This window comes from Gekko japonicus, unplaced genomic scaffold, assembly GCF_001447785.1.
Source record: "Gekko japonicus isolate JY-2015 unplaced genomic scaffold, Gekko_japonicus_V1.1 scaffold1886, whole genome shotgun sequence".
Lineage (NCBI taxonomy): Eukaryota > Metazoa > Chordata > Lepidosauria > Squamata > Gekkonidae > Gekko > Gekko japonicus.
Window position 1 is genome coordinate 282,001 of NW_015168104.1, and position 24,803 is coordinate 306,803.

Consider the following 24,803-nt stretch of genomic DNA (forward strand, 5'->3'; position numbering starts at 1 on the left):
CAAGGGGTTGATTCACCCCTGGTAGGCTAGACCAAGACAGCAGCCATCCTGTCAGGGAGACAGAGGGGTGGAAGAAAGTACTGGAGTACTGTGTACAGTTCTGGTCACCACACCTCAAAAAGGATATTAGAGCATTGGGAAAAGTGCAGAAAAAGGCAACTACAATGATCAAAGGGTTGGAACACTTTCCCTATGAAGAAAGGTTAAAACGCATGGGGCTCTTTAGCTTGGAGAAACGATGGCTGAGGGGTGACATGATCGAGGTTCATAAGATTATGCGTGGCATAGAGCAGGTTGAGAAAGAGGTACTTTTCTCCCTTTCTCACAATACAAGAACTCCTTGTGGGCACTCCATGAAATAGCTGAGCAGTCAGGTTAGAACAGATAAAAGGAAGTCCTTCTTCACCCAAAGAGTGATGAACACATGGAATTCACTGCCACAGGAGGTGGTGGCGGCTACAAGCATGGGCGGCTTCCAGAGGGGATTAGATAAACATATGGAGCAGAGGTCCCATCAGTGGCTATTAGCCATGAGGTATAGATAGGAACTCTGGGTCTTGGGCAGGTGATGCTCTGTAGTCTTGTTGCTTGAGGGGGGGGCAACAGTGGGAGGGCTTCTAGTGTCCTCCTGGCCCCACTGGTGGACCTCCTGATGGCACCTGGTATTTTTTGCCACTGTGTGACCCAGAGTGTCGGAGTGGGTGGGCCACTGGCCTGATCCAACATTGGCTTCCCTTATGTTCCTGTGTTCTTATGACATCTCACACAGACCACACACCATCCTCCAAGCGCCACCATGCTGCTGGGAGATGGCCACAGGCCCTGATGCTATAAATAAATTTTAAAAAGCACTTTTGTAGCTAGCTAAACCAGAGCAATTATCATTCCGGGCCAGAACTCCCAGGTGTAGCTAGACTCGGCTTCTGAGAGAGGCCGCCTGCCCATTTTATAGCAAGAACAGTTATGCAAGTCAGGCCTTTACATGTTTTACCTGCAAACTGCCCCATGGATCTTGGTGTTGATGGAAGGTGCTCTCGAGTCACAGCTGGCTTATTATTGTGGCCCTACCAGGGTTTCAAGGCAAGGGATGGACAGAGGCAGTTTGCCCTTGCCTGCCTCTGCGTAGCACCCCTGGACTTCCCTGGAGGTCTCCCATCCAAATACTAACCAGGGCCGACCTTGCTTAGCTTTTGAAATCTAACAAGATCAGGCTAGCCTGGGCCATCCAAGTCAGGAATTGCCAAATAACAGCCTCATGATGGATGGTTGAAACTGCTGTCAAGTCACAACTGACCTATGGTGATGGTGTTTGCAAGGCAAGAGACATGCAGAGGTGATTGGCTGTTGCCTACCTCTGCATAGTGACCCTGGGCTTCCTTGGTGGTCTCCCATCCAAGTACTAACTGGGGTTGACCCTGCTTACCTTAAGAACATAAACTGAAATTGTACTTATTTCAATGATGTTACCCACCCCAAGCCCTAAGAACAGCCCTGCTGAATCAGACCAGGCCCCGAGCCCTAAGAACAGCCCTGCTGGATCAGACAATAGCCCATCTAGCCCAGCCTCCTGTCTCACAGAGTGGCCAACCAGTTCCTCTGGAGGGCCAACAACAGGGCAGAGGGACTGAGGCCTCCCTCTGATAAGAACATGAGAAGACTCCTGCTGGATCAGACCAGTGGTCCATCTAGTCCAGCATCCTGTCTCACACAGCGGCCAGCCAGTTCTTCTCGAGGGCCAACAACAGGGCACAGAGGCTGAGGCCTTTCTAAGAACATGAGATGAATCAGACCAATGGTCCATCTAGTCTGGCATCCTGTCTCACACAGTGGTCAACCAGGTCCTCAGGAGGACCAAGAACAGGGCAGAGAGGCTGAGGCCTCCGTCTGATAAGAACATCAGAAGAGCCCTGCTGGATCAGACCAGTGGTCCATCTAGTCCAGCCTCCTGTCTCACACAGTGGCCAACCAGTTTCTCTGGACAGCCAAGATCTAACAACATTGGGCTAACAGGACCCATGAACCTTTAATGTAATTAAACTCCTCCTGTTGTAGCCTTGGTTTGCTCTTTAAAGACGCATCTATCAAGTACCCTTTTACAAATCAGAACCACAAATGACTGTTTAATGTTTGTCTTTCTCTCCCCCCTCCCCCCAGCCCGAACGTCTGTGCTCTCCAGCAAGTTATGGGCACCAACAAGAAATACTTCAGTACCTGCAGGAACTGGTACCAGGGAGCCATCTGTGGGAAGAAAGCGTAAGTCCTGATTCTTCCATCAAGGTTGGGATGTGGGTGGCCATGGCACAGAACCCAGGCACCCGCTTGGCCTCTTCCACCTTTTCGCTTGCGCTTGGGCTCAGCTTGCTAGAGACAACACCACCCCATGGCATCACATGCGGGGCGCACTAAGCCGGCCCGGAAGACTGTTTCAGTGGGTAGCCGTGTCGGTCAGCAGTAGGGGATCTGGACCCAAGTCAAGGAGCACCTTGGAGACAGACAAGGTTTTTGTGGCATGGGTTTTTGAACGTCTCTGACAAAGGGGGATTTGGCTCTTGAAAGCTCATGCCCTAAAAATCTCATTGGGTCTCTGAGGTTCTCTGTGATGGGTGATTTCTGAAGAAGGGCCCCAATTAGGGATGCTAGGTCCCCCCTGGCCACCCATGCAGTTTGGCGTAGTGGCTAAATGCACGGACTCTAATCTGGGAGAACCGGGTTTGATTCCCCACTCCTCCACTTGCACCTGGCTGGATGACCTTGGGCAAGCCATAGTTCTGACAAGAGCTGTCCTTGAAAGAGCAGTTTCTGTCAGAGCTCTCTCAGCCCCACCTGACTCACAGGGTGTCTGTTGTGGGGTTTCTAAGACACTCTGAGACTCCGAGTGAAGGGTGGGGTATAAATCCAATCTCCCCCTTCTCCTCCTCCTCCTCCTCTTCCTCCTCCAGTGGGGTACAGGGGTGGGTAGAGTTGCCAGATGAAGAGAAGAAGTATTGGATTTATACCCCACCCTTTCACTACCCAAAGGAGTCTCAGAGCAGCATACATACCCCTTCCCTTCCCCTCCCCCCACAAGAGACACCCTGTGAGGTAGGCGGGGCTGAGAGAGCTCTTTCGAGAACTGCTCCTGAGAGAACAGCTCTGAGAGAACTTGTGACTGACCCAAGGTCACGCCAGCAGCTGCATGTGGCAGACTGGGGAATCAAACCTGGTTCTCCCAGATTAGAGTCCACACTCCTAACTACTACACCAAACTGGCTCTCAGGTTCCACATTTGGAAATACCTGGAGTTTTGGGGATGGAGCCTGGGGAGGACAGGGACCTCAGTGGGGTACAATGTCAGAGAGCCCACCCTCCAAAGCATTTATTACCTCCAGGGGGACTGATCTCTGTAGTCTGGAGATGAGCTGTAATTCCAGAGGGATCCCCAGGTCCTGCCTGGAGGTTGGCATCTCTAGATCCATCTCCCTCTCCAAGTTTTTAACAACTAACCCCTGTGTTGTATTGTGTCCAACTGTCCTTCTGGCTTTCAGTGGGAACAATGCTCCACAACGTTTGAGAGTGTGGCAAAACAGGTCTGGAGGGCGTGTACAATTGGGTGTGTGTGTACAATTGACCCAACTAGCCAGATTCCAAGTCGCTAGACTATAACGACGGGTTCAGCTCTCTAACTTTATTCTACCCCGCCAAGACAAGTAGGATTCCTTTTACCACTAGAATATGTTAGAGATACACCTTGTCTAATCTTGTGGAGACGAAACTCTTGATTTTACTCTCTTGAAAGACCCCTCTTCAAAATGTAGGGGGCCCCTGGCAACCAGTGTTCCCCCTAAGCTGAGTTAGTGTGAGCTAGTTTATAGGGAGTTTTTAGCCTCCGGCTCACACATTTTTGCCTTCGCTCAGAAAGGATGGCTCCGGAGCAAACTGATTGATGCAGCAGCCAAATCGCTCGCTCACCACTTTAATGCCAGTGGCTCACAAAGTAGAATTTTTGCTCACAGACTCCACAGCTTAGAGGGAGCACTGCTAGCAACCTATTCCAAAGGACCCTGGATATGGGATAAGCCTAGGGAAGGTGGGGTGTGGGGAGGAGAGGGACCTCAGTGGGGTAAAGTGTTGAGTTCCCCCCACCCTTCCTTCCAAAGCAGCCATTTTCTCCAGGGGGACGGATCTTTGTCATCCAGAGATCAGTTGTAATTCTGGGAGGTCTCCAGGCCCCACCTGGAGGCTGGCAACCCTAGCTGCTGAGCAAGGGGGAAATAGAAACGAGCCATAGAGGCAGTCCTCTCTCCCGAGATCTCAAACTGACCCCTCTGTGAGGAGAGGCAGGCGGGAACGTCTTACAGATACCCCGTTTCTGTTTCATCCCTTTTCACTCCGGGACTTCTCGTGAAGTCGCATTTTCCAGCCAGGCTGCCTCTTGGCCTCTTTCCCGGACCTTTTGGCAAGTCCAGGTCGAGCCTTTCTTCTTCCTGAAGCGTTTCCATTTCGAATTGAGTCTTTCTCCGACTTCCAGTTCCGCACAGCGTTCCCCCCCCCCTTGGACCCTTTCCATCCTCCCTGACGGAACATGGCCGGCCTATCTCTCTCTAGAAGCTTCCAGAGCCTATCACCCAGGAGTCCATTGAACACAGGAAGCCATTTTTCCACCAGTTTCCTTCCATTCTTAATGTATGGCAGGCAGAAGAAGAAGAGGGGGAGGAGGAGGAGATTGGATTTATACCCCACCCTTCACGTCTCAGAGTGGCTTACAAACTCCTTTCCCTTCCCCTCCCCACAACAGGCAGGGCTGAGGTAGGCAGGGCTGAGAGAGCTCTTGAGAGAACTGTTCTTGAGAGAAGAAGAAGAGATTGGATTTATACCCCGCCCTTCACTCGGAGTCTCAGAGCGGCTTACAAACTCCTTTCCCTTCCCTTCCCCACAACAGACACCCTGTGAGGTGGGTGGGACTGAGAGAGCTCTTGAGAGAACTGCTCTTGAGAGAAGAAGAAGAAGAGATTGGATGCATACCCCACCCTTCACTTGGAGTCTCAGAGCGGCTGACAAACTCCTTTCCCTCCCCCTCCCCACAACAGGGACCCTGTGAGGTAGGCGGGGCTGAGAGAGCTCTTGACAGAAACGGCTCTTTTTCAAGGACAGCTCTTATCAGAACCACGGCTTGCCCAAGGTCACCCAGGGGTTGCAAGTGGAGGAGTGGGGAATCAAACCTGGTTCTCCCAGATTAGAGTCTGCATACTTAACCAGGACACCAAACTGACATATTAAGAGTGGGGAGGGGCCGTAGGGGAGTGGTAGAGCATCTGCTTGGCATGCAGAAACCCCCAGGTTTTTAGTCCTTAGCATCTCTAGTTTAAACAATAAGGGAGTAGGCGGCATGAAACACCTCATGCAGGGACCCTGGAGAGATGCTGCCAGTCCGAATGTAGGGTAGTCAGGTCCCCCCTGGCCACTGGCTTGGGATGGGGGGGGAGTAGGGTTGCCAGCCCTAGGTTGGGAAACGCCTGGAGATTTGGGGGTGGAGCCTGGGGAGGACAAGGGACCTCAGCGGGGAACAGTGCCATGAAGTCCACCCTACAAAGCCAGCTATTTCCAGCCAGGGGAACTGATCTATGTAGGCTAGAGATGAGCCGTAATTCTGGGGGGGTCTCCAGGTCTCACCTGGAGGCTGGCATTCCTATCTGAGTAGACAATGCCTACCGTGATGGACTGATGGTCTGAGTCAGTACAAGGTAACTTCATCCTTCACTCCCAGGGAGACCGGAGGGCCCTTAGAAGATCCAGGTTGGGCCTGGAAATCTCCTGGGATTACAACTGATGTCCAGGCAACAGAGGTCAGGTCTCTGGGAGAGAATGACCGCTTCAGGGGGCAAGCTCTATGGCATACCCCTAAATTCTAGGTGAAATCCATTCCCCAAATCCCCCCCTTCCAAGCACTGCCCCCAAAGCTCCAGGAATTTCCCAACCCAGAGTTGGCAAGAAGAAGAAGAGGTTAGATTTATACCCCGCCCTTCACTCCCCAAAGGTGTCTCAGAGCAGCTTACAGTCCCTTTCCCTTCCCCACCCCACATGAGACACCCTGTGAGCAATGCTCCCTCTAAGCTGTGGAGTCCTGTGAACAAATATTCAACTTTGTGCGCTACTGGCATTAAAGTTGTGAGCGAGCGATTTGGCGACTGCATAAACTAGTTTTCTCTGGAGCCCTCCTTCCTGAGCTGAGACAAAAATGTGTCAGCCGGAGGCTAGCTAGCTCACACTAACTCAGCTTAGAGGGAACACTGCCTGTGAGGTAGGTGGGGCTGGGAGAGCTCTCTCTCGAGGACTGCCCTTGAGAGAACAGCTCTGAAAGAACTTGTGGCTGACCCAGGGTCACACCAGCAGCTGCATGTGGAGGAGCAGGGAATGAAACCCGGTTCTCCCAGATTAGAGTCCGCGCTCCTCACCACGACACCAAAGTGGATGGGATCAGGGAGAGCTGACTGTTTGGGGTCAACAGGATGTCCTCTGGTGCTTCTCTCCAGGGAGAGAGATCTGAGGGGAGAGGCGGGGCAGCCGGTGCCCACTTCTGACCCAGAGGCGTCTTCCTTTCCTGTTCGGAAAAAGCTTTCTGTTTGATGTGGAACTGGTGGTTGTGCGTGTTAGTGTGTGTCCATGTGAGCAGGCCGGATCCCGACAGAAAGATAGGGAGGGCCTAGATTCCCCCCCCCCATGCTGCCTGCGAAGTGGAGGAATTCTGACCCACTCCTTGGAAGTAGTCCTTCTCCCAAACATCCCCCGCACTTCACATATATGTGATGCATTGCTTTCCAGACGCATTGAACCGTGAGGGGAACATATGGCTTTGCATATTCAAAGCCAAATGCTGGCTAGACATGAGTCCCCGGAGTGTCCCAGAGGAAGTGTGCTGTGTGTTTAAAGGAACATGATAATCTAAAATACTCAAGGAGAACATTTTAGCTGCGTCCCTTACCCACGGGCATTTTTTCCCCCTGGCTCATCTGTATTAAATTTGTGTGTCAACCTTTTCCTTCCCCCTACTGGGTACGATGAAGCGGGGGGAGCCCTTTGTAATCCTGCCTTTGTCCTGTTCTTTCTGTAAGCAGACTCAAAAGGTCTGTGGACTCTCTCCTTTTTTTGTCCCGAGGCAAATTTTCAGAGCGCACGCAAGTGGCAAATGCATATCACATCGGTCCTTCTAACCGAAAGATGGCATCTGATTCTGCAAGCGGTTTTGCCAGTTACCTGATGGCTCAGGAGCTAAAGCCAGCTTGGTGCAGTGGTTAAGAGCGGCGGACTCTAACTGGGAGAACAGGGTTTGATTCCCCACTCCTCCTCCATATGAAACCAGCTGGATGACCTTGGGCCAGTCACAGTTCTCCCTCTCAGAACTCTCTCAGCCCCACCTACCTCACATGGTGCCTGTTGTGGGGAGAGGAAGGGAATGCGATTGGAAGCCGCTCTGAGACTCCTATCAGTTCTGCTTCCACTTATTCATTCACCTTCCAAAAGGATATCTCTAATTCCCAGCAACTTTGGAATAGCTTATAACCGGCACATAGCCTATGTAAAATCGGGCTGATCAGCCTAGGTTTGATACATAGGCTATGTGCTGATTTGATACATAGGCTATGTGCCGGTTATAAGCTATTCCAAAGTTGCTGGGGATTAGAGATATCCTTTTGGAAGGTGAATGAATAAGTGGAAGCAGAACTGATATTTGTGTGAAAAAGAAATATCGAAACAGGGCGGTTGCTCCGGGGAAGTTCGTCCTCTCATCTGCATGACGTCATGTATGTTCTTCTCATGACGTCTAGATTGGAAAAAGAAGAAGATTAAACATCATGGAGTGATTATTCTGTAGTGTCCATACAATTATTTGTATTTATATTGGTTGCACTGTTGCAGTATTTCTGTATGTAACCCCAAGGTGGAGGCTGGAGATCTCCTTGAATGATAACTGATCTCCGGGCGACTGACCGGTTTTCCTGGAGGAAACAGTAGGCTCAGGGGTAGACTTGATGGCATCACGCTCCACCGAGGCCCCTCCCCTCCCCAAACTCTGCCCTCCCCAGGCTCCACCCCCAAATCGCCAGGAACTTCCTAACTAGTGTTGCCAACTTCCAGGTGGTGGCTGGAGATCTCCTGGGATTATAACTGATCTCCAGGGGACAGGGATCAGTTCATCTGGAGAAAATGGCTGCTTTAGAAGGCGGACTCTACGGCATTATATACCAATGAGGCCCCTCCCCTCCCCAAACCCCACCTTCCTCAGGCTCCATTCCTAAAATCTCCAGGTATTTCCCAGCCCAGATCTGGCAACCCTAGTTCTAACCCCGAGTTGGAAACCCTAGCAGGGAACCAAGGGGGCCTCCTCCATCCCAAAGGGCAGGAAGGGCTTTGTCTCCAGATTCCGAAAGCAGCATTCCGTTGTTGTTGTTCAGTTGCACAGCTGAGTCTGACTCTTCGCGACCCCATGGACCACATCACACCAAGCCCTCCTGTCTTTTGCTGTCTTCCGTTGTACTCCAGAGTTTGCTTAATTTCACGTTTGTTGCCTCAATAACACTGTCCAACCATCTCATCCTTTGCCGTCCCCGTCTTCTTTGACCTTCAATCTTTCCCAGCATCAGGGTCTTCTCCAGTGAGGGCTCTCTTCTCATTTGGGGGCCAAAGTATTTGAGCTTCAGCTTCAGTATCTGGCCTTCCAGGGAACAGTCAGGGTTGATTTCTTTTAGGATTGACTGATTTGATCTCCTTGCAGTCCAAGGGACTCTCAAGAGTCTTCTCCAGCACCATAGTTCAAAAGAATCTATTCTTCGGCACTTGGCCTTCCTTAGGGTCCAACTCTCCCAGCCATAGAGTACTACTGGGAATACCATTGCTTTGACAATACGGACTTTTGTTGGGAGGGTGATGTCTCTACTTTTTATTATGCTGTCAAGGTTTGCCATAGCTTTCCTCCTGAGGAGCAGGCGTCTTTTAATTTCATGGCTGCAGTCACCATCTGTAGTGATCTTGGATCCCAGGAACATGAAGTCTGTCACTGCTTCCACAACTTCTCCTTCTATTTGCCAAGGAGCAATGCTCCCTCTAAACTGTGGAGTCTTGTGAGCAAAAATTCTACTTGGTGAGCTACCGGCATTAAAGTTGTGAGCGTGAGATTTGGCTGCTGCATAAATTAGTTTGTTCTGGTGCCATCCTTCCTGAGCTAAGAGAAAAACGTGTGAGCTGGAGGCTAAAAAGCTGTGAGCTGGCTCAAACTAACTCAGCTTAGAGGGAACACTTCCAAGGAGTGATGGGGCCGGATGCCATGATCTTCGTTTTTTTAATGTTGAGTTTCAAGCCAACTTTTGTGCTCTCCTCTTTGATCCTCAGCAAGAGGCTCTTTAGGTCCTCTTCACTTTCTGCCATTAGAGTGGTATCATCTGCACACCCAGCAACCGGCTCATATGCATTTTTTGGGTGTTCAAATATTTTATTAGTATAAGAATCAGAGTTATAATGAATGCTGAAAAATATAACATCATATAAAATAAGAATTTTTGTGAGAACATAGTAAAAAGCGCTGGGGCACCTTTAACACGAACAAACTTTATTGTAGCATAAGTTTTCGAGAAACACAGCTCTCTTCGTTAGACGAAGAGAGCTGTGTTTCTCAAAAGCTTATGCTACAATAGAGTTTGTTAGTCTTAAAGGTGCCACTGGGCTTTTTGCTATTTTGCAGCAACAGACTAACACGGCTAAAATCCTCTGGATCTATGAGTGAGGACATAGTATACTACAATGCCAAGACAAAAGGCACAAATTGAGGTACATACAATCAGTCAACCAAACTTCAATACTAGAGAGTGCGAGTAAGAATAAAAATATACAGTTATACATCATAAGACAACATGAGCATTAAACGAAGAAGAAGAAGAGGAGGAGGAGGAGGAGATTGGATCCCGCCCTTCACTCAGAGTCTCAGAGCAGCTTACAAACTCCTTTCCCTCCCCCTCCCCACAACAGATACCCTGTGAGGTAGGTGGGGCTGAGAGAGCTCTTGAGAGAACTGTTCTTGAGAGAAGAAGATGAGGAGGAGGAGGAGGAGGAGGAGACTGGATTTATACCCCACCCTTCACTCAGAGTCTCTGAGCGGCTTACAGACTCCTTTCCCTTCTCCTCCCCACAACAGACACCCTGGGAAGTAGGTGGGGCTGAGAGAGCTCAGAGAGAAACGGCTCTTTTTCGAGAACAGCTCTTATCAGAGCTACGGTTTGCCCATGGTCATCCAGCCAGGTGCAAGTGGAGGAGTGGGGAATCAAACCCGGTTCTCCCAGGCTAGAGTCCACACACTTAACCACTACACCAGACTGGCTCCAAAAGGCACCAAAAGGAAATGTAGTTCCAGATGCCCCAAATCCCAGACAGTCCACTACTGTTAAGATAAATAGCCATAATCCTTAAAGGGCAAATCCACCATGACTAGAGAGTGAGGAACAAAGAATAATAATAAATATGAAGCCTAACTAGAAGTAAAGCAGACCATGATAATATCTGTTTTTTTGGAAGAATATCATGTTTGCTTAAGATATTCTACTGTTCTGCCCCCGAAATATGCGCAGAGATAGACTCTGTTCTCGACCGGTCGTTCTTTCTGCCTGGGGCAAAATCTTATCTTATTCAACCGGCTTCCTTCCTGGTGCCTCCCTGAGTCTTCTTCTCCGCCTGGTTCTTAAAAAAAAAAAAAGAAGCATGCTGTGGTCTCACAAGCCTGGTGAGAGCAATGATGCTCTGTTCCGACCCCCTTGCTAGGGAAGTCTCAGGGGCACGTCCATTAATGGCTGCTCTTGGAGCCCTGAGGGAGAGTTGTCAACCTCCAGGAAGCGCCCGGAGATCTCCTCCTATTATGATTAATTCCCAGAGGACCAAGGTCGGTTCCCCTGGGGAAAATGGCCGTACCCTGCTGAGGCCCCTCCCCCTTTCCAATCTCTAGGTATTGCCCAACCCGGAGCCGGCAACCCTACCCTGAGGCCGCACCCCCTTCTGCTTCTCCCTTTGGGGCACACATCTTGAGTTTGGGGCTGCAAGGATCGGGGCTAGGGTTGCCCGGTCCGGGTTGGGAAATGCCTGGAGACTTTGGGGGTGGAGCTAGGAGAGGGCGGGGTTTGGGGAGAGGAGGGGCCTCAGCATGGTACAGTGTCCTGGCCCCACTGCTGGACCTCCTGATGGCACCTGGTCTTTTTGGCCACTGTGTGACAGAGTGTTGCTGGATGGGCCATTGGTCTGATCCAACATTGGCTTCTCTTATGTTCTTAATGCCGTAGAGGCCACCCTTCAAAGCAGCATTTCCTCTAGGGAGCTGGTCTCTGTCAGCTGGGGATCGGTGGTAAAAGCGGGCGATCCCCAGGCCCCACCTGGAGGCTGGCAACCCTAATCGGGGTGGTAGTACCAGCATTCTGTGCACGTGTAGCCTCCCTGTGGGTTGACTATCCCTCCCCCCCCATGGCATTTGGCTGCAAGTCCCCAGGGCAAATCGATGAAATAAATAACATTTCGCTTGCTTATCAGTCGTGCTACAGCAGTTCTGCTGGGGGGAGACATCTGATTGTGGACCTGCTTCAGGGGTGTTTTTCCTTTTACGCTGAGTCATGCCAATACTGACCCCCTTTATTTTGTTTGCATGCAGCACTGAAATCCCCCCCCTTTTGGGGGGGGCACTGGGGACACTGCCGTTTGCCTCCTCCCCGATCCCCCTTTCAAGTCAATACCAGCAGGGAACTGAACCTTGCGCAGCTCCTTTTATTTATTGTTTACTTATTTATTTATTTATTAAATTTGTATCCCGCCCTTCCAACATGGGCTCAGGGCGGCGAACATAGAGGCAAGTGCCATACATAAAACAATAAAACAATAAACAATCATTACCTATAAAACAGTTAAAAGTCGGTGCTCAACAGACCATATCAATTCCATAATAAAATGCCAATAACACACTCCGAGTAAACACAATTGTCTCTGCTCAGTTGATGTTACACCATAACTGTCATCCCCTTACCAGGGCCAGTGCGCCTCATGACGTTAATACGGTGGTGGTACAATGGCAGTGGCCATTTTAAACGTTCCCCCCCATTGTTTTAATTTTTTTTGTTCAGTGATCCAAGACTAGTGATTGTCTCATATCACTCGACTCATGCCGCTTGTCAAGAAAAATTAAAAATTTTAAAACGAGGATAAAGTGGAGCTTGTACACAGATGAAGGCGGGAGGATGGTGGGAGGTGCAGAGTGGGCGGAATGACCTTGATGTGGGGGGGGGGGTGGCCTTCAAGCAGTGGGGATCCAAGGGAATCTGCATGCTTTTCCGTTTATAAACTCTCCTAAAAAGGAGAGAATTTTATTGCTTTTTATATTAGAAAGGGGGGAGGGTATATAGCGGGGTAAAGAGAAGGTCGAGTGATGTTTCCATTAGTTTGTTAGTCTGTTAAGGTTAGTAAAAAAAATTCTTCTTTGGCTTCATTGTGGTGTCAATCGTCTTTCATCTTCTCAGTTACAGGAAAAAAAAGAATGTTAAAAATAAGGAATTAGTAGTGTCCCACTGTTAAACTGTTAATAAAAAAAATTTCAAACGCTCTGCGAATTAATTCTTCCATCTTCGGGCTGATTTCTTCTCCCAGGCGACAGGGGAATTACCTTTGGCCACTCCTCTCCGTTTCACAGCTTCTCTTCCAGGTCATACTCTCAGCAAACCTGGGGAAACAGCAGCCAGAAAGCGAACTGAGAGCTGAAGGGAGGGAAATCAATGTGGACAGACATACACAGTGGAAGTGGAGGAAAACACCCACACATAATAGGCCTTTGTCCCCTTTGGATGGCAATGTTAATCCAACCCGGAACTTTTTCTCAGACTGGTTACCTGGGGGTTTCTTAACAGGATATGCCAGTGACTGAAGACGCAGAGCCTTTGCCGTTAGCTTTCCATGGAGCTGTGTATGTCAACTTACAATGTGCTTGGAACCTTCTAAAATGTCAGTAATATCATGGGTTTTTGGTTCTAGAGAACAAGGATGATTGATAGGGTGGCCAACCTCCAGGTGGGGCCTGGAGATCTCCTGGAATGACAACTGATCTCCAGACTACAGAGATCAGTTCCTCTGGAGAAAACGGCAGCCTTGTGTGTGTGTGGTGTGTGTGTGTGGACTGTGTGGCATTATACCCTGCTGAGGTCCCTCCCTTCTCCAAACCCTCCCCTCCCTGTGCTCTACCTTCAGGACCGCCTCCTCCAATAGGTCCCCAGAAGAGCACGGAGGTCAGCTGATGACAACTTACTGGTGCTCCCCGACCCGGGGGGGGGGGGTCCGGCTGTCCTCAGCCAGGGCCAGGGCCAGGGCCTTCTCGGTCCTGGCCCCGACCTGGTGGAACTCTTTGCCGAATGACATCAGGGCCCTGCGAGATCTGGTGCAATTCCGCAGGGCCCGTAAGGTAGAGATGCTCCACCAGGCTTTTGATTGAGGGCAGCAACGGTTGAAACCGGCACCCTCCTTTTTTCACTTTTGGCCCCACGTTCCCTTCCCTACTCTGCTCCACAGAGAGCACGGCAGCCGGCAAGAAAGAGGTTGATGGCCATCTGGATTGGTTGTTTTATTAGCACACTGTAATAATTAGTACCCTGTAATAATTAGTGCACTGTAATAATAAGAGCCAGTTTGGTGTAGTGGTTAAGTGCGTGGACTCTAATCTGGGAGAACCGGGTTTGATTCCCTGCTCCTCCTCTTGCAGCTGCTGGATGACCATGGGCAAGCCATAGTTTTGTCAAAGCTGTTCTCTCAAGGACAGTTCTGGAAAGAGCTCCTTCAGCCCCACCTACCTCACAGGGTGTCTGTTGTGGAGAGGGGAAGGGAAAGGAGTTTGTAAGCCGCTCTGAGACTCTGAGTGAAGGGCGGGATATAAATCCAATCTCCTCCTCCTCTTCTTCTTTTTCTTGCTGGTTGTATTTTATCTGTTTTAATGCTGTAAATCGCCCAGGGCCCGCTTGCGGGGTTGGATGATTCAGAAATCTAATACATAATAATAATGCTCCCAAATATACAGGAATTTCCCAAGCCGGAGCTAACAACCCGGGTGATTGAGCATTCACAGAAGCAGGTCTGCATGTGCCACAATTCTGTGGGAGTTCTGCAAAGTCACAGCTATTTGGTTGCCAAAACCCATTGCCTGAGAAATCACAGCTCCTGATCTTTTTCAAAAGCAGCTCTCTCCCCTTCCCCCTGAATAGCTCTCAAGAAGTGTGTGGACAATGCTTGGTAGAAGTCCTAGGAACCAGTGGGGAAGGCCTGGATAAAAGTCTGCATGTTCCACTGTGTATGTCACAGGGCTCTTTCACACATGCCAAATAATGCCATTTCAATCCATGTTGGCGACTGTTTGCAAGTTGATTTTTGCCATTTCATGCAGTATAATCCAGTTGCAAAGTACATTGAAAGTGGATTGAAAGTGCGTTATTTCGGGCAATTCTGCATCTGGCATTCGCTCCACATTTTGTCAACACTGAGGAAAAGGTGCAGCTCAAAACCGCATTCAGATACCCCAGGGAAGCACTGTACTGACTGCAAAGCACCTCCAAATGGCCATAAATCTATGCAGAAGGTACCATAAAACCCAATGATCAAAGGAAGTGAAAGTAGCATGGAGCGTGGAGGCTACCATAAAACCCAATGGTCAAGGGAGGCGAAAGCGGCATGCAATGCAGAGGGGAATGTCTGCTCCAACGTGGGTTTCGTAAAACAACAGCGGGAAAAGCCAATGCAGAATCGCCCTTAGTGTAAGTGAAAAGTATGTGTTCAGTTGATCGTGATTGCCGCCTCGTAGAGGCTGAATAAGAAAAATAATAGGGAAAAGATACACAAAATCGACTTAACTTGCATGAAGCAGATGTTGCCAGCTCCCAGCATTTCTGGTTGCAGAACAAAGGTCCCCTTGGAACAAAATCCTCTCCCTCCCTCCCTCTTTACTTTCCCTCCCTCCATGTGTGTAATATGCACAGTCTTGATTGTTAAGTCCGAGTAAGATGGCCATGAGCTAAAGAATAAAACAAACTTTTTTCGCTGCTCTGCAGGACCGTCTTGTATGAATGCTGCCCTGGCTACATGAAGATGGAAGGAGAGCGCGGATGCCCTGCAGGTACCCTTACTCCTTGCAAATGAGTGCAAATGGGTCTCTTCTTGGGGGGGGATGGGGGGACAAGGGGGCAGGAGCCAGCTCCAGTGGGGGGCGGAATGTTACATTAGGAAGCACTTCTTAAGGATGCCATCACACGCAGCTACTAGTGACTGGTTTTCTCATTTTTCAAGTCCCTGACAGCAATCTCATAGAATCACAGAGTTGGAAGGGGCCAGACAGTGGTCTAGTCCCACCCCCTGCTCCATGCAGGATCAGCCGAGAGCATCCCTGACAAGAGTTTGTCCAGCCGCTGCCTGAAGGCTGCCAGTGAGGGGGAGCTCACCACCTCCCCAGGAAGCTGATTCCACCGTTGCACGACTCTGACTGTCAAAAAGTTTTCCCTCAGATCCAGCCGCGCCCTTCGCGCCCTTAATTTAAACGCATCATAGCGAGTCCTCTCCTCTGCTGCCAATTGGAACAGCTCCCTGCCCTCCCCTGAGTGACAGCCCTTCAAATCCTTCAGGAGAGCAGTCATGTCCCTCCTCAGCCTCCTCTTCTCCAGGCTGGACATGCCCCACATGGATGTAAACAAGCAACTGACAGCATCCTAGCTGAAGCTCTAAAGTTCTCCGGAGTGGGCCTCCCCAAGTGTCTCAATAGGTCACTAATTCCTTTAACTACATGAACCTCCTCAGCAGGGTGGCCAACCTCCAGGTGAGGCCTGGAGATATCCTGAAATTACTTTTATCAGGCAGCACAGGGATTTCTGCTCCTGCTCACAAGGCATTTCCCCCTCCATCGGAAACAATGTAGGATGGGGGCACCTCCTTCTGGGGCCCATAGAATTGGACCCAAGTTTTTGAAACTTGGGGAGAGGTTGAGGAAAGACACTAGCAGCTATGCTGCAAACTTGGTGCCTCTACTTAAAGAAAACAGGCCCCCACCCCAGAGCCCCAGGTACCACCAGATGGATTCTCTTCAATTTAAATAATTTTTTTTTAATCCTGAAATGACAACTGATTTCCATACGACAGAGGAAAAAGGCTCCTTTGAAGAATGGGCTTTGTGGCATTACACCCTGCTGAAGTCCCTCCCCTCATAAACCCTGCCTTTCTCAGGCTCCACCCCCAAACCTCCCGGAATTTCCCCACTTCAGAGGAAATATGCAGCTTCCAGTGTTCTCTCTAAGCTGAGTTAGTGTGAGTTAGCTCACAGTTTTTTAGCCTCCAGCTCACACATTTTTGTCTTAGCTCAGGAAGGAGGGCTCCAGAGCAAACTAACTTATGCAGTAGCCAAATCAGTCGCTCACAACTTTAATGCCAGTGGCTCACGAAGTAGAATTTTTGCTCACAAGACTCCACAGCTTAGAGGGAACATTAGCAGCTTCCCAAGCAAATGGCTGCATTCGGCACGTTCTAGATTTGGGGCACTGAAACCGGCAGTGCTTCTTTCAGGAAGTTTCCGTGCCGTTAATGGAAACAAAACGGAAACACGAGACTTTGTGGCAGTGCTGTGTGCTTCTTGTCTGTTGCAGTTGCTCCAATAGACCATGTGTATGGCACTCTGGGGATTGTGGGAGCCACCTCCACTCAACAGTACTCTGATATGTCCAAACTGCGAGAAGAGATTGAAGGGCCCGGTTCTTACACGTTTTTTGCACCCAGTAATGAAGCCTGGGACCTCTTGGATCGGGTAAATATTTTAATATGGACTTTGTTTTAAAATGTTATGATGAAGTCATTTTTGGTAACAATTTCAACATAACAAAGTTAGAGTCCAGTGGCTCCTTTAAGACCAACAAAGTTTAATTCTATCTGGAAACGTCTTCAGACAGTGCTGGCTCTTCGGCTCGGAAACGGAAATGAGCACCGCCCTCTAGAGTTGGATTCGACTGGCTTTCGAGCAAGGGAAACCTTTACCTTTACCTGGGGCCACGGTGGCTCAGAGGTTAAGATGCTGAGCTGCAGACCGGAAGGTCTGTAGTTCAACAGTTTGAGATCCTAGTGCCGTGGGATGGAGTGAGCTCCCATTTCTGACCCCAGCTCCTGCCAACCTAGCAGTTTGAAAGGAAGAAATTGCAAGTAGATAAATAGGTCCCGCTTCGGTGGGAAGGTAACAGCGTTCCGTGTGCCTCGGCGTTTAGTCATGCCGGCCATATGACCACGGAAACGTCTTCGGACGGCACTGGCTCTTCAGCTTGGAAACGGAGATGAGCACTGCCCCCTAGAGTTGGATTCGACTGGGTTTTGAGCAAGGGAAACCTTTAGCTTTACCTTTATCAGCTTTCATGTGCCAGGCACACTTCTTCAAATACACTGAAATCTCCCATTTTGACATATTTATTGCTTTACTGTTCCCCCCCCTTAATTAAAACAAAACAACTGTTAACCTTATAACCTTAGCTTGTTATTTAGTTTTGTCTTCGTGTATCTTAAAACATCTTCATCATGTTACATGCTGATTTGCTGTTCAGCCCCTGTCTATAAGTTTGGACTCTGCCTTCCGTTCCAATGTATTTGAAGAAGTGTGCCCTGCACACGAAAGCTCATACCTTGCGTAAACCTTTGTTGGTCTTAAAGGTGCCCCGCTGGACTCTACACTTGTTCCACTGCTTCAGACTAACATGGCTGACCACCTGGAACTATCAGATACATTGAAACAGACTTCCTCAAGCCTGACATATAGGCAGAGAGAGGGCGTGGACACGGTTAGTTGCCAAGAAGGGCTAGTTAGAGTCAAGAATAGATGCATAAGTAACAGAGCGATAAGTATAGCTAAGATTGGATTAAAATAGTTGGTAAGACCTGGGAATAGCAGCAAATTAGCATACAAATAAAAGCGTTAACAAACAGATGTGAGAACTAAGTTTGAGTCCAGTGGTACCTTTAAGACCAACAAACTTGTATGCAGTGATTTCCATACATATTAACAAAGGAAGATTCAGCTGCTGAATACAGTGCTTAGAACCACCCTAAAACAGCAGCTGGACTTTGGTATTCATCCAGTGTGTTGGGTTTAGGAAAACACTGCACATGGACCCCTGACCTGGATAGTCCAGGCTAGCCCGATATTGTCAGATCTTAGAAGCTAAGCAGGGTTGGACCTGGCCAGTATTTGGATGGGAGATCTCCAAGGGACACCAGGGTTGTGACATTAAGGTTGTGGTCACACACACTCAACAATCCACTTTCAATCCACTTTCAGTGCACTTTCCAACTGGATTTTTATGGTGTGAACTGGCAAAATCCAGATGGAAAGGGCACTGAAAGTGGATTGAAAGTGGATTATTTAGTGCAGGAGTGTTGAACTCATTTGTTATGAGGGCTGGATCCGACATAAATGAGACCTTGTTGGGCCGAGATATGTGTGTCATAAAATGTAATGCCAGGTAGCGGAGATGTAAACTTTATAAAGGACACAAACACAAAGGGTCTACTTAAAATAAAAACATGCATTAGCACTCTTGCAATATTTTGTTTATTTAACAGAGTCTGAGAACTGACACCTCTTGCTCTGAATTATTGCTTCAAAATGTCTGTGCTGTTGCAGTCTTGACTCTGCTGTTCAGGTGTGTATCTGTAGGCTGCAAACCTACGATGATGCAGCAGCAGCAGAACTGGAAGAAGAAGCAGAAGACAGCCAGTTCCACTGTGGGCCTGATAGAAGCCCTCCGTGGGCCTGATTTGGCCCCCGGACTGCATGTTTGACACTCCTGCTTTAGTGTGTATGATCACAGGCAGGCAATGGCAAACTACCTCTGAACGTCTCTTGCCTTGAAAACCCTACTGAGGGGGGGGGGAGTCACCATATGTGACTTGACGACACTTTCACCACACATATTTACCAATGATTAGTGTTGTGGCTGTATTTTTAGAGAGAGAGGGCAGAAAGCTGAAAGTTGGGTATGTACAGGGGTCATTTCATAGAAAAATAGGTGCAGGAGCTCATTAGTATAACTCATTAGCATAACTTATTTGCATATGCCACACCCCCTGGCATCACCGGACGTGTGTCAGAAGGCAACATCTACCGCTCAGGCTCCACTGGACTGTTTTGGATTGCTTGCTATTGGGGGGGGGGAATGTGCAGATCTGTCCTCGCAGAGGAGGGAGAGCTTGTACCTGAATAAAACTTGGTCTTAAAGGTGCCACTGGAGGGGGGGGGGGCGACTCTGCAACTTACCTGGCTGCTTCTTGCTCTGACTGAGGGCTGCTGGGAGCAGGGGCCGGGGCTTGATGCATGTGCTCACCCCCTGGTCTCTTTACTGCCGGAGCTCTGCTCCTGTGCGCTCCTGCAGGAAATGACCTCTGGGTATGTACAATTACCCTCAAGCTGATAAAATAGCTCAGACTCGCCTGAGTTCCCAAGAGCTTGAAAGCTAAACAGGATTGTTAGTATTTGACCTTCTTTGACCTTCAGTCTTTCCCAGCATCAGGGTCTTTTCCAGTGAGTGCTCCCTTCTCATTTGGTGGCCAAAGTATTTGAGCTTCAGCTTCAGTATCTGGTCTTCCAGGGAACAGTCAGGGTTGATTTCTTTTAGGATTGACTGATTTGATCTTCTTGCAGTCCAGGGGACTCTCAAGAGTCTTCTCCAGCACCATAATTCTCCCAAGAGTCTTCTCCAGAAAGAATATACACGTTCACAAATACCAGAACCTTTGTGCCAGAGAAATCGGACCGACTGAAAAGGCGTCAATGGAAAATCTAACTGCATCTTTCTCCCCAGGAAATCCACAGCGGCCTGATTGAAAATGTCAACATTGAGCTGTACAATGCCCTCCATAACCACATGGTCAACAAGCGCCTGCTGACGAAGGACCTAAGGAACGGCCTGACTGTGGTGTCCATGTATAATGACCAAAACCTGCACATTAATCACTATCCCAATGGTGTAAGTTTTTTAAAATGCATTTTCCCATCTATATTGACATGTGCTAGAGCAGCGGGGTATCTATTACATACCGCTTATGTTATAAAGGCTTTGAAACGAACCACAGGCTTCAACCTGCCAGACGGAATTTCAGTTTTATAAACTCTGGAATTCACACAGTTACTATCATTACCCATGATGCGCAAAGTCCTCGTTGGCCTTTCGCCAAACAAACAACCCAACCATGGCTGTCGTTGACAACTCAGGTCTATGAAATGGAAGTTTATGCCTACGTAATGTGACTGACAATTAAGAAGATCTCTGCAAAATGGAATCTAGTTCTTAAAAAATACTCACAAGGACACTACACATGGCTGATGTAGAAATGTACAAATATATTAAATGTCTTTCTGCAGCTATAGTCATTTTCTAACCTGCAAGAGCAAGTGACGTTACCTAGAATCATAGAATCATAGAGTTGGAAGGCACCTCCGGGGTTATCTAGTCCAGCCCCCTGAACAATGCAGGAAATTTACAAATACCTCCATCCCGCCCCCAATGAAAACTGTACCATGCCCAGAAGATAACCAAAATCCTCCAGGATCTCCAGCCAAACTGGCTTGGAGAAAAATTGCTTCCTGACCCTAAACTGGCAATCAGCATTTCCCTGGGAATGTAAGAAAGGGCCATAAGGACTATGCACTAACCCTTCCTGCCCTCCCTCTCATGATCTGACCTAAGTTCACAGAATCAGCATTGCTATCAGATGACCATCTAGCCTCTGTCTAAAAACCTCCAAAGAAGGAGAGCCCACCACCTCCCGAGGAAGCCTGTTCCACTGAGGAACCGCTTTAACTGTCAGTTCTTCCTAATGTTCAGCCGAAAACTCTTCTGATTTCATTTCAACCTGCTGGTTCTGGTCCAACCTTCTAGAGTCATATAATAGGAGTGTTGTGGATTGGTTTTGCTAGATGGAAGTTTCAAATCAACTTCAGATCCGTAAAGGAACTACCTCGATTTGTCTCTATGGCACCTTCAAAATCTTTCAGTAACGCATTGGAAGAGAAAATTCCACCTTGAGATGGGAAGATGGCTGTGCTGCTATTATATTTTTGATCTATTTGTATATTTCCACATCAGTGGTTTTCTTGTGCATATTTTAAACAATGCTCATATAAAATGTGTATGTGTGTGTGTGAGGAGGGGGAGAATTAGTGGTACATTTGTGATTCCATGAACCAGAATATTTTATGGCAAACCTCTCATGTCTCATAAATAAGTTTATTTATTATTTATTTATTATTTTGATTTATACCCCGCCCTCCCCGCAAGCGGGCTCAGGGCGGCTTACAGCGCTGGTACCCTGTACCATAAAAACCATGTGCAAAATTTAAACAGCATTAAGCATTAAAAACAATCCAACAATTAACAATTAAAGTGCTAGTGAAGTAAGAAGAAGTTGTAAGAAAAAGACAAATGGAGAAATATGTGAAACATTCCAGATAATCCTCCGTCGCCAGCAGTAGAAGATACGGACCCAAGTTCATAGCGAGTGTTGCGCTTAATGTTCCCTGGCACCTCTCTTTAAACACAGGTTGTTACTGTTAACTGTGCCAGGATCATCCATGGCAACCAGATTGCCACAAACGGTGTGGTTCACGTGATTGACCGTGTGCTGACTCCGGTTGGGAATACCATTCAAGATGTCATCGAGGCGGAAGATGACCTCTCCTCTCTCAGAGTAAGTGTTCTATTTTCTTCTTCGTTTCCTTTTGGTTTTGTAAATACAGGTAAGTTGTGTCCTTAAATGTGAGAAGAGGCAACTACTGTATAAACGTAGCATTGAACTAAGAATAAACTGGCTACATGATGCGATGGGAGGAGGCAATTTGATTGGTGACTGTGAAGCCAAATCAAAGCAAGGGCTGTGCTTCCTGTCCTTACCCTGCATTTTACAGATGAAGCAAAATAAATGATGGTTTTCTGATGCCGCCGCATAGCCAAATTTGATTGGTGACTTTCCATGACTTCACTGTGAAGCCCAGTCAGAGCGAGGGCTATGCGTCCTCTCCTTATTCTGCATTTTACAGATGAAGCGAAATAAATGATAGTTTTCTGATGTCACCGCAAAGCCAAATTTGATTGGTGACTTTCCATGACTTCACTGTGAAGCCCAGTCAGAGCGAGGGCTATGCGTCCTGTCCAAACTCTACATTTTACAGATGAAGCAAAATAAATGATGCAGAGCAGAAGTGGACAGTGTGGTTTTGACTCCCAGTAAGGCTGAATCAGGCCCCCCTGAGAAATAACCAATAGACGATGGCCCTCTTCATAGCCTATGATGAGGGTAGTAAAATGGGGGGGGAGGGGGGTGGTTTCTGCTCCTCTCTAGTGAATGTCATGACACATGTATGGATTCCTGTTTGTTGAGAGCATTTCTACCCTGGCTCCCTAGCTATATTGGGGGCCCCCAGGCAATTTACAAATGGCTATAAAACGGAGAATGCTGCAGGTTCTTGCAGAAAACTCCTTTTCTTATCCAGGGTGCTGCTGGACAAATGGGACTGAACCTGTCAAAAGCCCCGTCCCACCAGGGCTTTAGGGGCTGCTGTGCCTCTGGCAGTGGCAGTGAGCTGGGGAATAAGACCCACCCTCCCAGAGAGCCTGTTTGGTGTAGGGGTTAGGAGTGCAGACTCTAATCTGGGAGAACCGGATTTGATTCCCCACTCCTCCTCCACATGCAGCTGCTGGCATGATCTCGGGTCACTTACAAGTTATTTCAGAGCTGTTCTCTCAAGAGCAGTCCTCGAAAGAGCTCTCTCAGCCCCACCTACCTCACAGGGTGTCTGTTGTGGGGAGGGGAAGGGAAAGGAGTTTGTAAGCTGCTCTGAGATTCCAAAGAACCAGGTTTGATTCACCACTCCTCCACTTGCAGCTGCTGGATGACCTTGGGCAAGCCATAGTTCTGACAGAGCTGTCCTTAAAAGGGCAGTTTCTGTCAAGAGCTCTCTCAACCCCACCTACCTCACAGGGTGTCTGTTGTGGGGAGGCAATGCTGTGGGCACCCAGGCGCCAGTGCTCAGGATCTTTTCCTCTCTACTGTGTCATTGGATGACTCGACAGTGTGGGACGTTGATAAAGTCCCTGATCCAGTCGCCTTGCTGCATTACATTTGACAAGCCTTTATTGGCATACGTATACACATACGATAGGAGATCAGGTTAAATATAGATCGGAAAATACCAGTGCTGTGTGAACTGGATCCATTTCAAGGCGCTGGTGCTTACCCTTAAAGCCTTTATGGCCAGCATACCTTCGGGACTGCCTCTCCCCAAATGAGCACCGTAGAGCACTGAGGTCTACTGAGGTCAACATCTCTTGGTAGACCTTGGCCCCAGGGATGTCTGACATGCCTCGACTAGGGCCAGCGCCTTTTCAGCCCTGGCCCCCACCTGATGGAATGAGCTCCTGTACAAGATCAGGGCCCTGTGGGATTTAGTACAGTTTTGCAGGGCCTGTAAGGAAGAACTCTTCCACTGGGTTAGGGCAGGATATAAATCCAATCTCCTCCTCCTCCTCCTCCTCCTCCAGCCAGTCTGGTGTAGTGGTTAAGTGCGCGGTCTCTAATCTGGGAGAGCCGGGTTTGATTCCCCACTCCTCCACTTGCACCTGGCTGGATGACCTTGGCAACCAATAGTTCTGGCACAGCTGTTCCTGAAAAAGAGCAGTTTCTGTCAGAGCTCTCTCAGCCCCGCCTACCTCACAGAGTGTCTGTTGTGGGGAGGGGAGGGAAAGGAGTTCGTAAGCCGCTCTGAGACTCCCCTGGGTAGTGAACTCTTCCACTGGGTTATCTCTTCTTCTTTCTCCTCCTCCGCTTGGGAAACCATAACCAGTGACTGATTGAAATACTCTGACTGGCTCTGACAGGGAGCGATTAATTTTAATTCCTCCACCAAAAACATATCGTCAACGGACTGGGCTTATAGCCGTGAGCACACTACGCCTGTACTACAGCCCCTGTGGTGGGGGGCGTGGGCTTTTCTGTGCCTGAGAGGTCAATGTGTTTGTCTGATGCTCTTAGCAGGATCCTCCTTCTCTTTTTTAGGCCGCCGCCATCGCTTCAGGTGTGATGGACACTCTTGGGCAGCCCGGACATTACACGCTCTTCGCTCCCACCAATGAAGCTTTTGCGAAACTTCCTCGGGGCGTGCTGGAAAGGATCATGAGCGACAAGGTGGCTTCCGAAGGTAATTCAGAGAAATTCACGTCGGAGAACAAGCAGGGATGCTGTGGTGTCTGCAGAATAGGGGGCTGATGCGTGAGCTTCCCTTGTGTGCGATGCCCGTTGTTTGTGTGTCCGGATCACCCCAATGGGACGCTCGCAAACAGCATGTTGAGTGGTTCTGTATCTCATCTTGACAAGAGCCAGTGTGCTGTAGGGGTTAAAGTGTCAGACTAGTTTCTGGGAGACCTAGGTTCGAACCCCCACTCTGCCATGGAAGCTTGCTGGGAGACCTTGGGCCAGTCACACGCACTCTCAGCCCAACCTACCTCACAGGGTTGGTTTGAAGATAACATGGAGAAGAGGGAAATGATTTAAGCCACCTTGGGTTCCTGTAGGGAAGAAAGATGGGAAATAATTTTTTTTAAACGTAAAAATTAATTTCAGTCTATCAGTGGTGCTACTTGCAACCTGCAAGCACATGGTGATCTGAAAGGGAAAGGCGATTGAGCGTCCCTGAGGGAAAAAAGAAAACTCAAACCAGAGATCTGGTAGGGGTTAGGAGCGCAGACTCTAATCTGGGAGAA

At 48.8% G+C, this 24,803-nt stretch overlaps 1 protein-coding gene across 6 annotated transcripts in view; it reads left to right on the forward strand.

Moving 5' to 3' along the window:
• POSTN (periostin, osteoblast specific factor) overlaps nucleotides 1-24,803 on the forward strand; it is a 76,659-nt gene that overhangs the window by 2,195 nt on the left and 49,661 nt on the right. For all 6 annotated transcript variants that reach the window (XM_015414806.1, XM_015414801.1, XM_015414803.1 and 3 more), the window contains exons 2-7: nucleotides 2,155-2,253; nucleotides 15,081-15,145; nucleotides 16,659-16,816; nucleotides 19,851-20,015; nucleotides 21,589-21,735; nucleotides 24,100-24,241. In XM_015414806.1, the coding sequence (XP_015270292.1) occupies nucleotides 2,155-2,253; nucleotides 15,081-15,145; nucleotides 16,659-16,816; nucleotides 19,851-20,015; nucleotides 21,589-21,735; nucleotides 24,100-24,241 (776 nt within the window). The remainder of the gene's footprint in view (nucleotides 1-2,154; nucleotides 2,254-15,080; nucleotides 15,146-16,658; nucleotides 16,817-19,850; nucleotides 20,016-21,588; nucleotides 21,736-24,099; nucleotides 24,242-24,803) is intronic.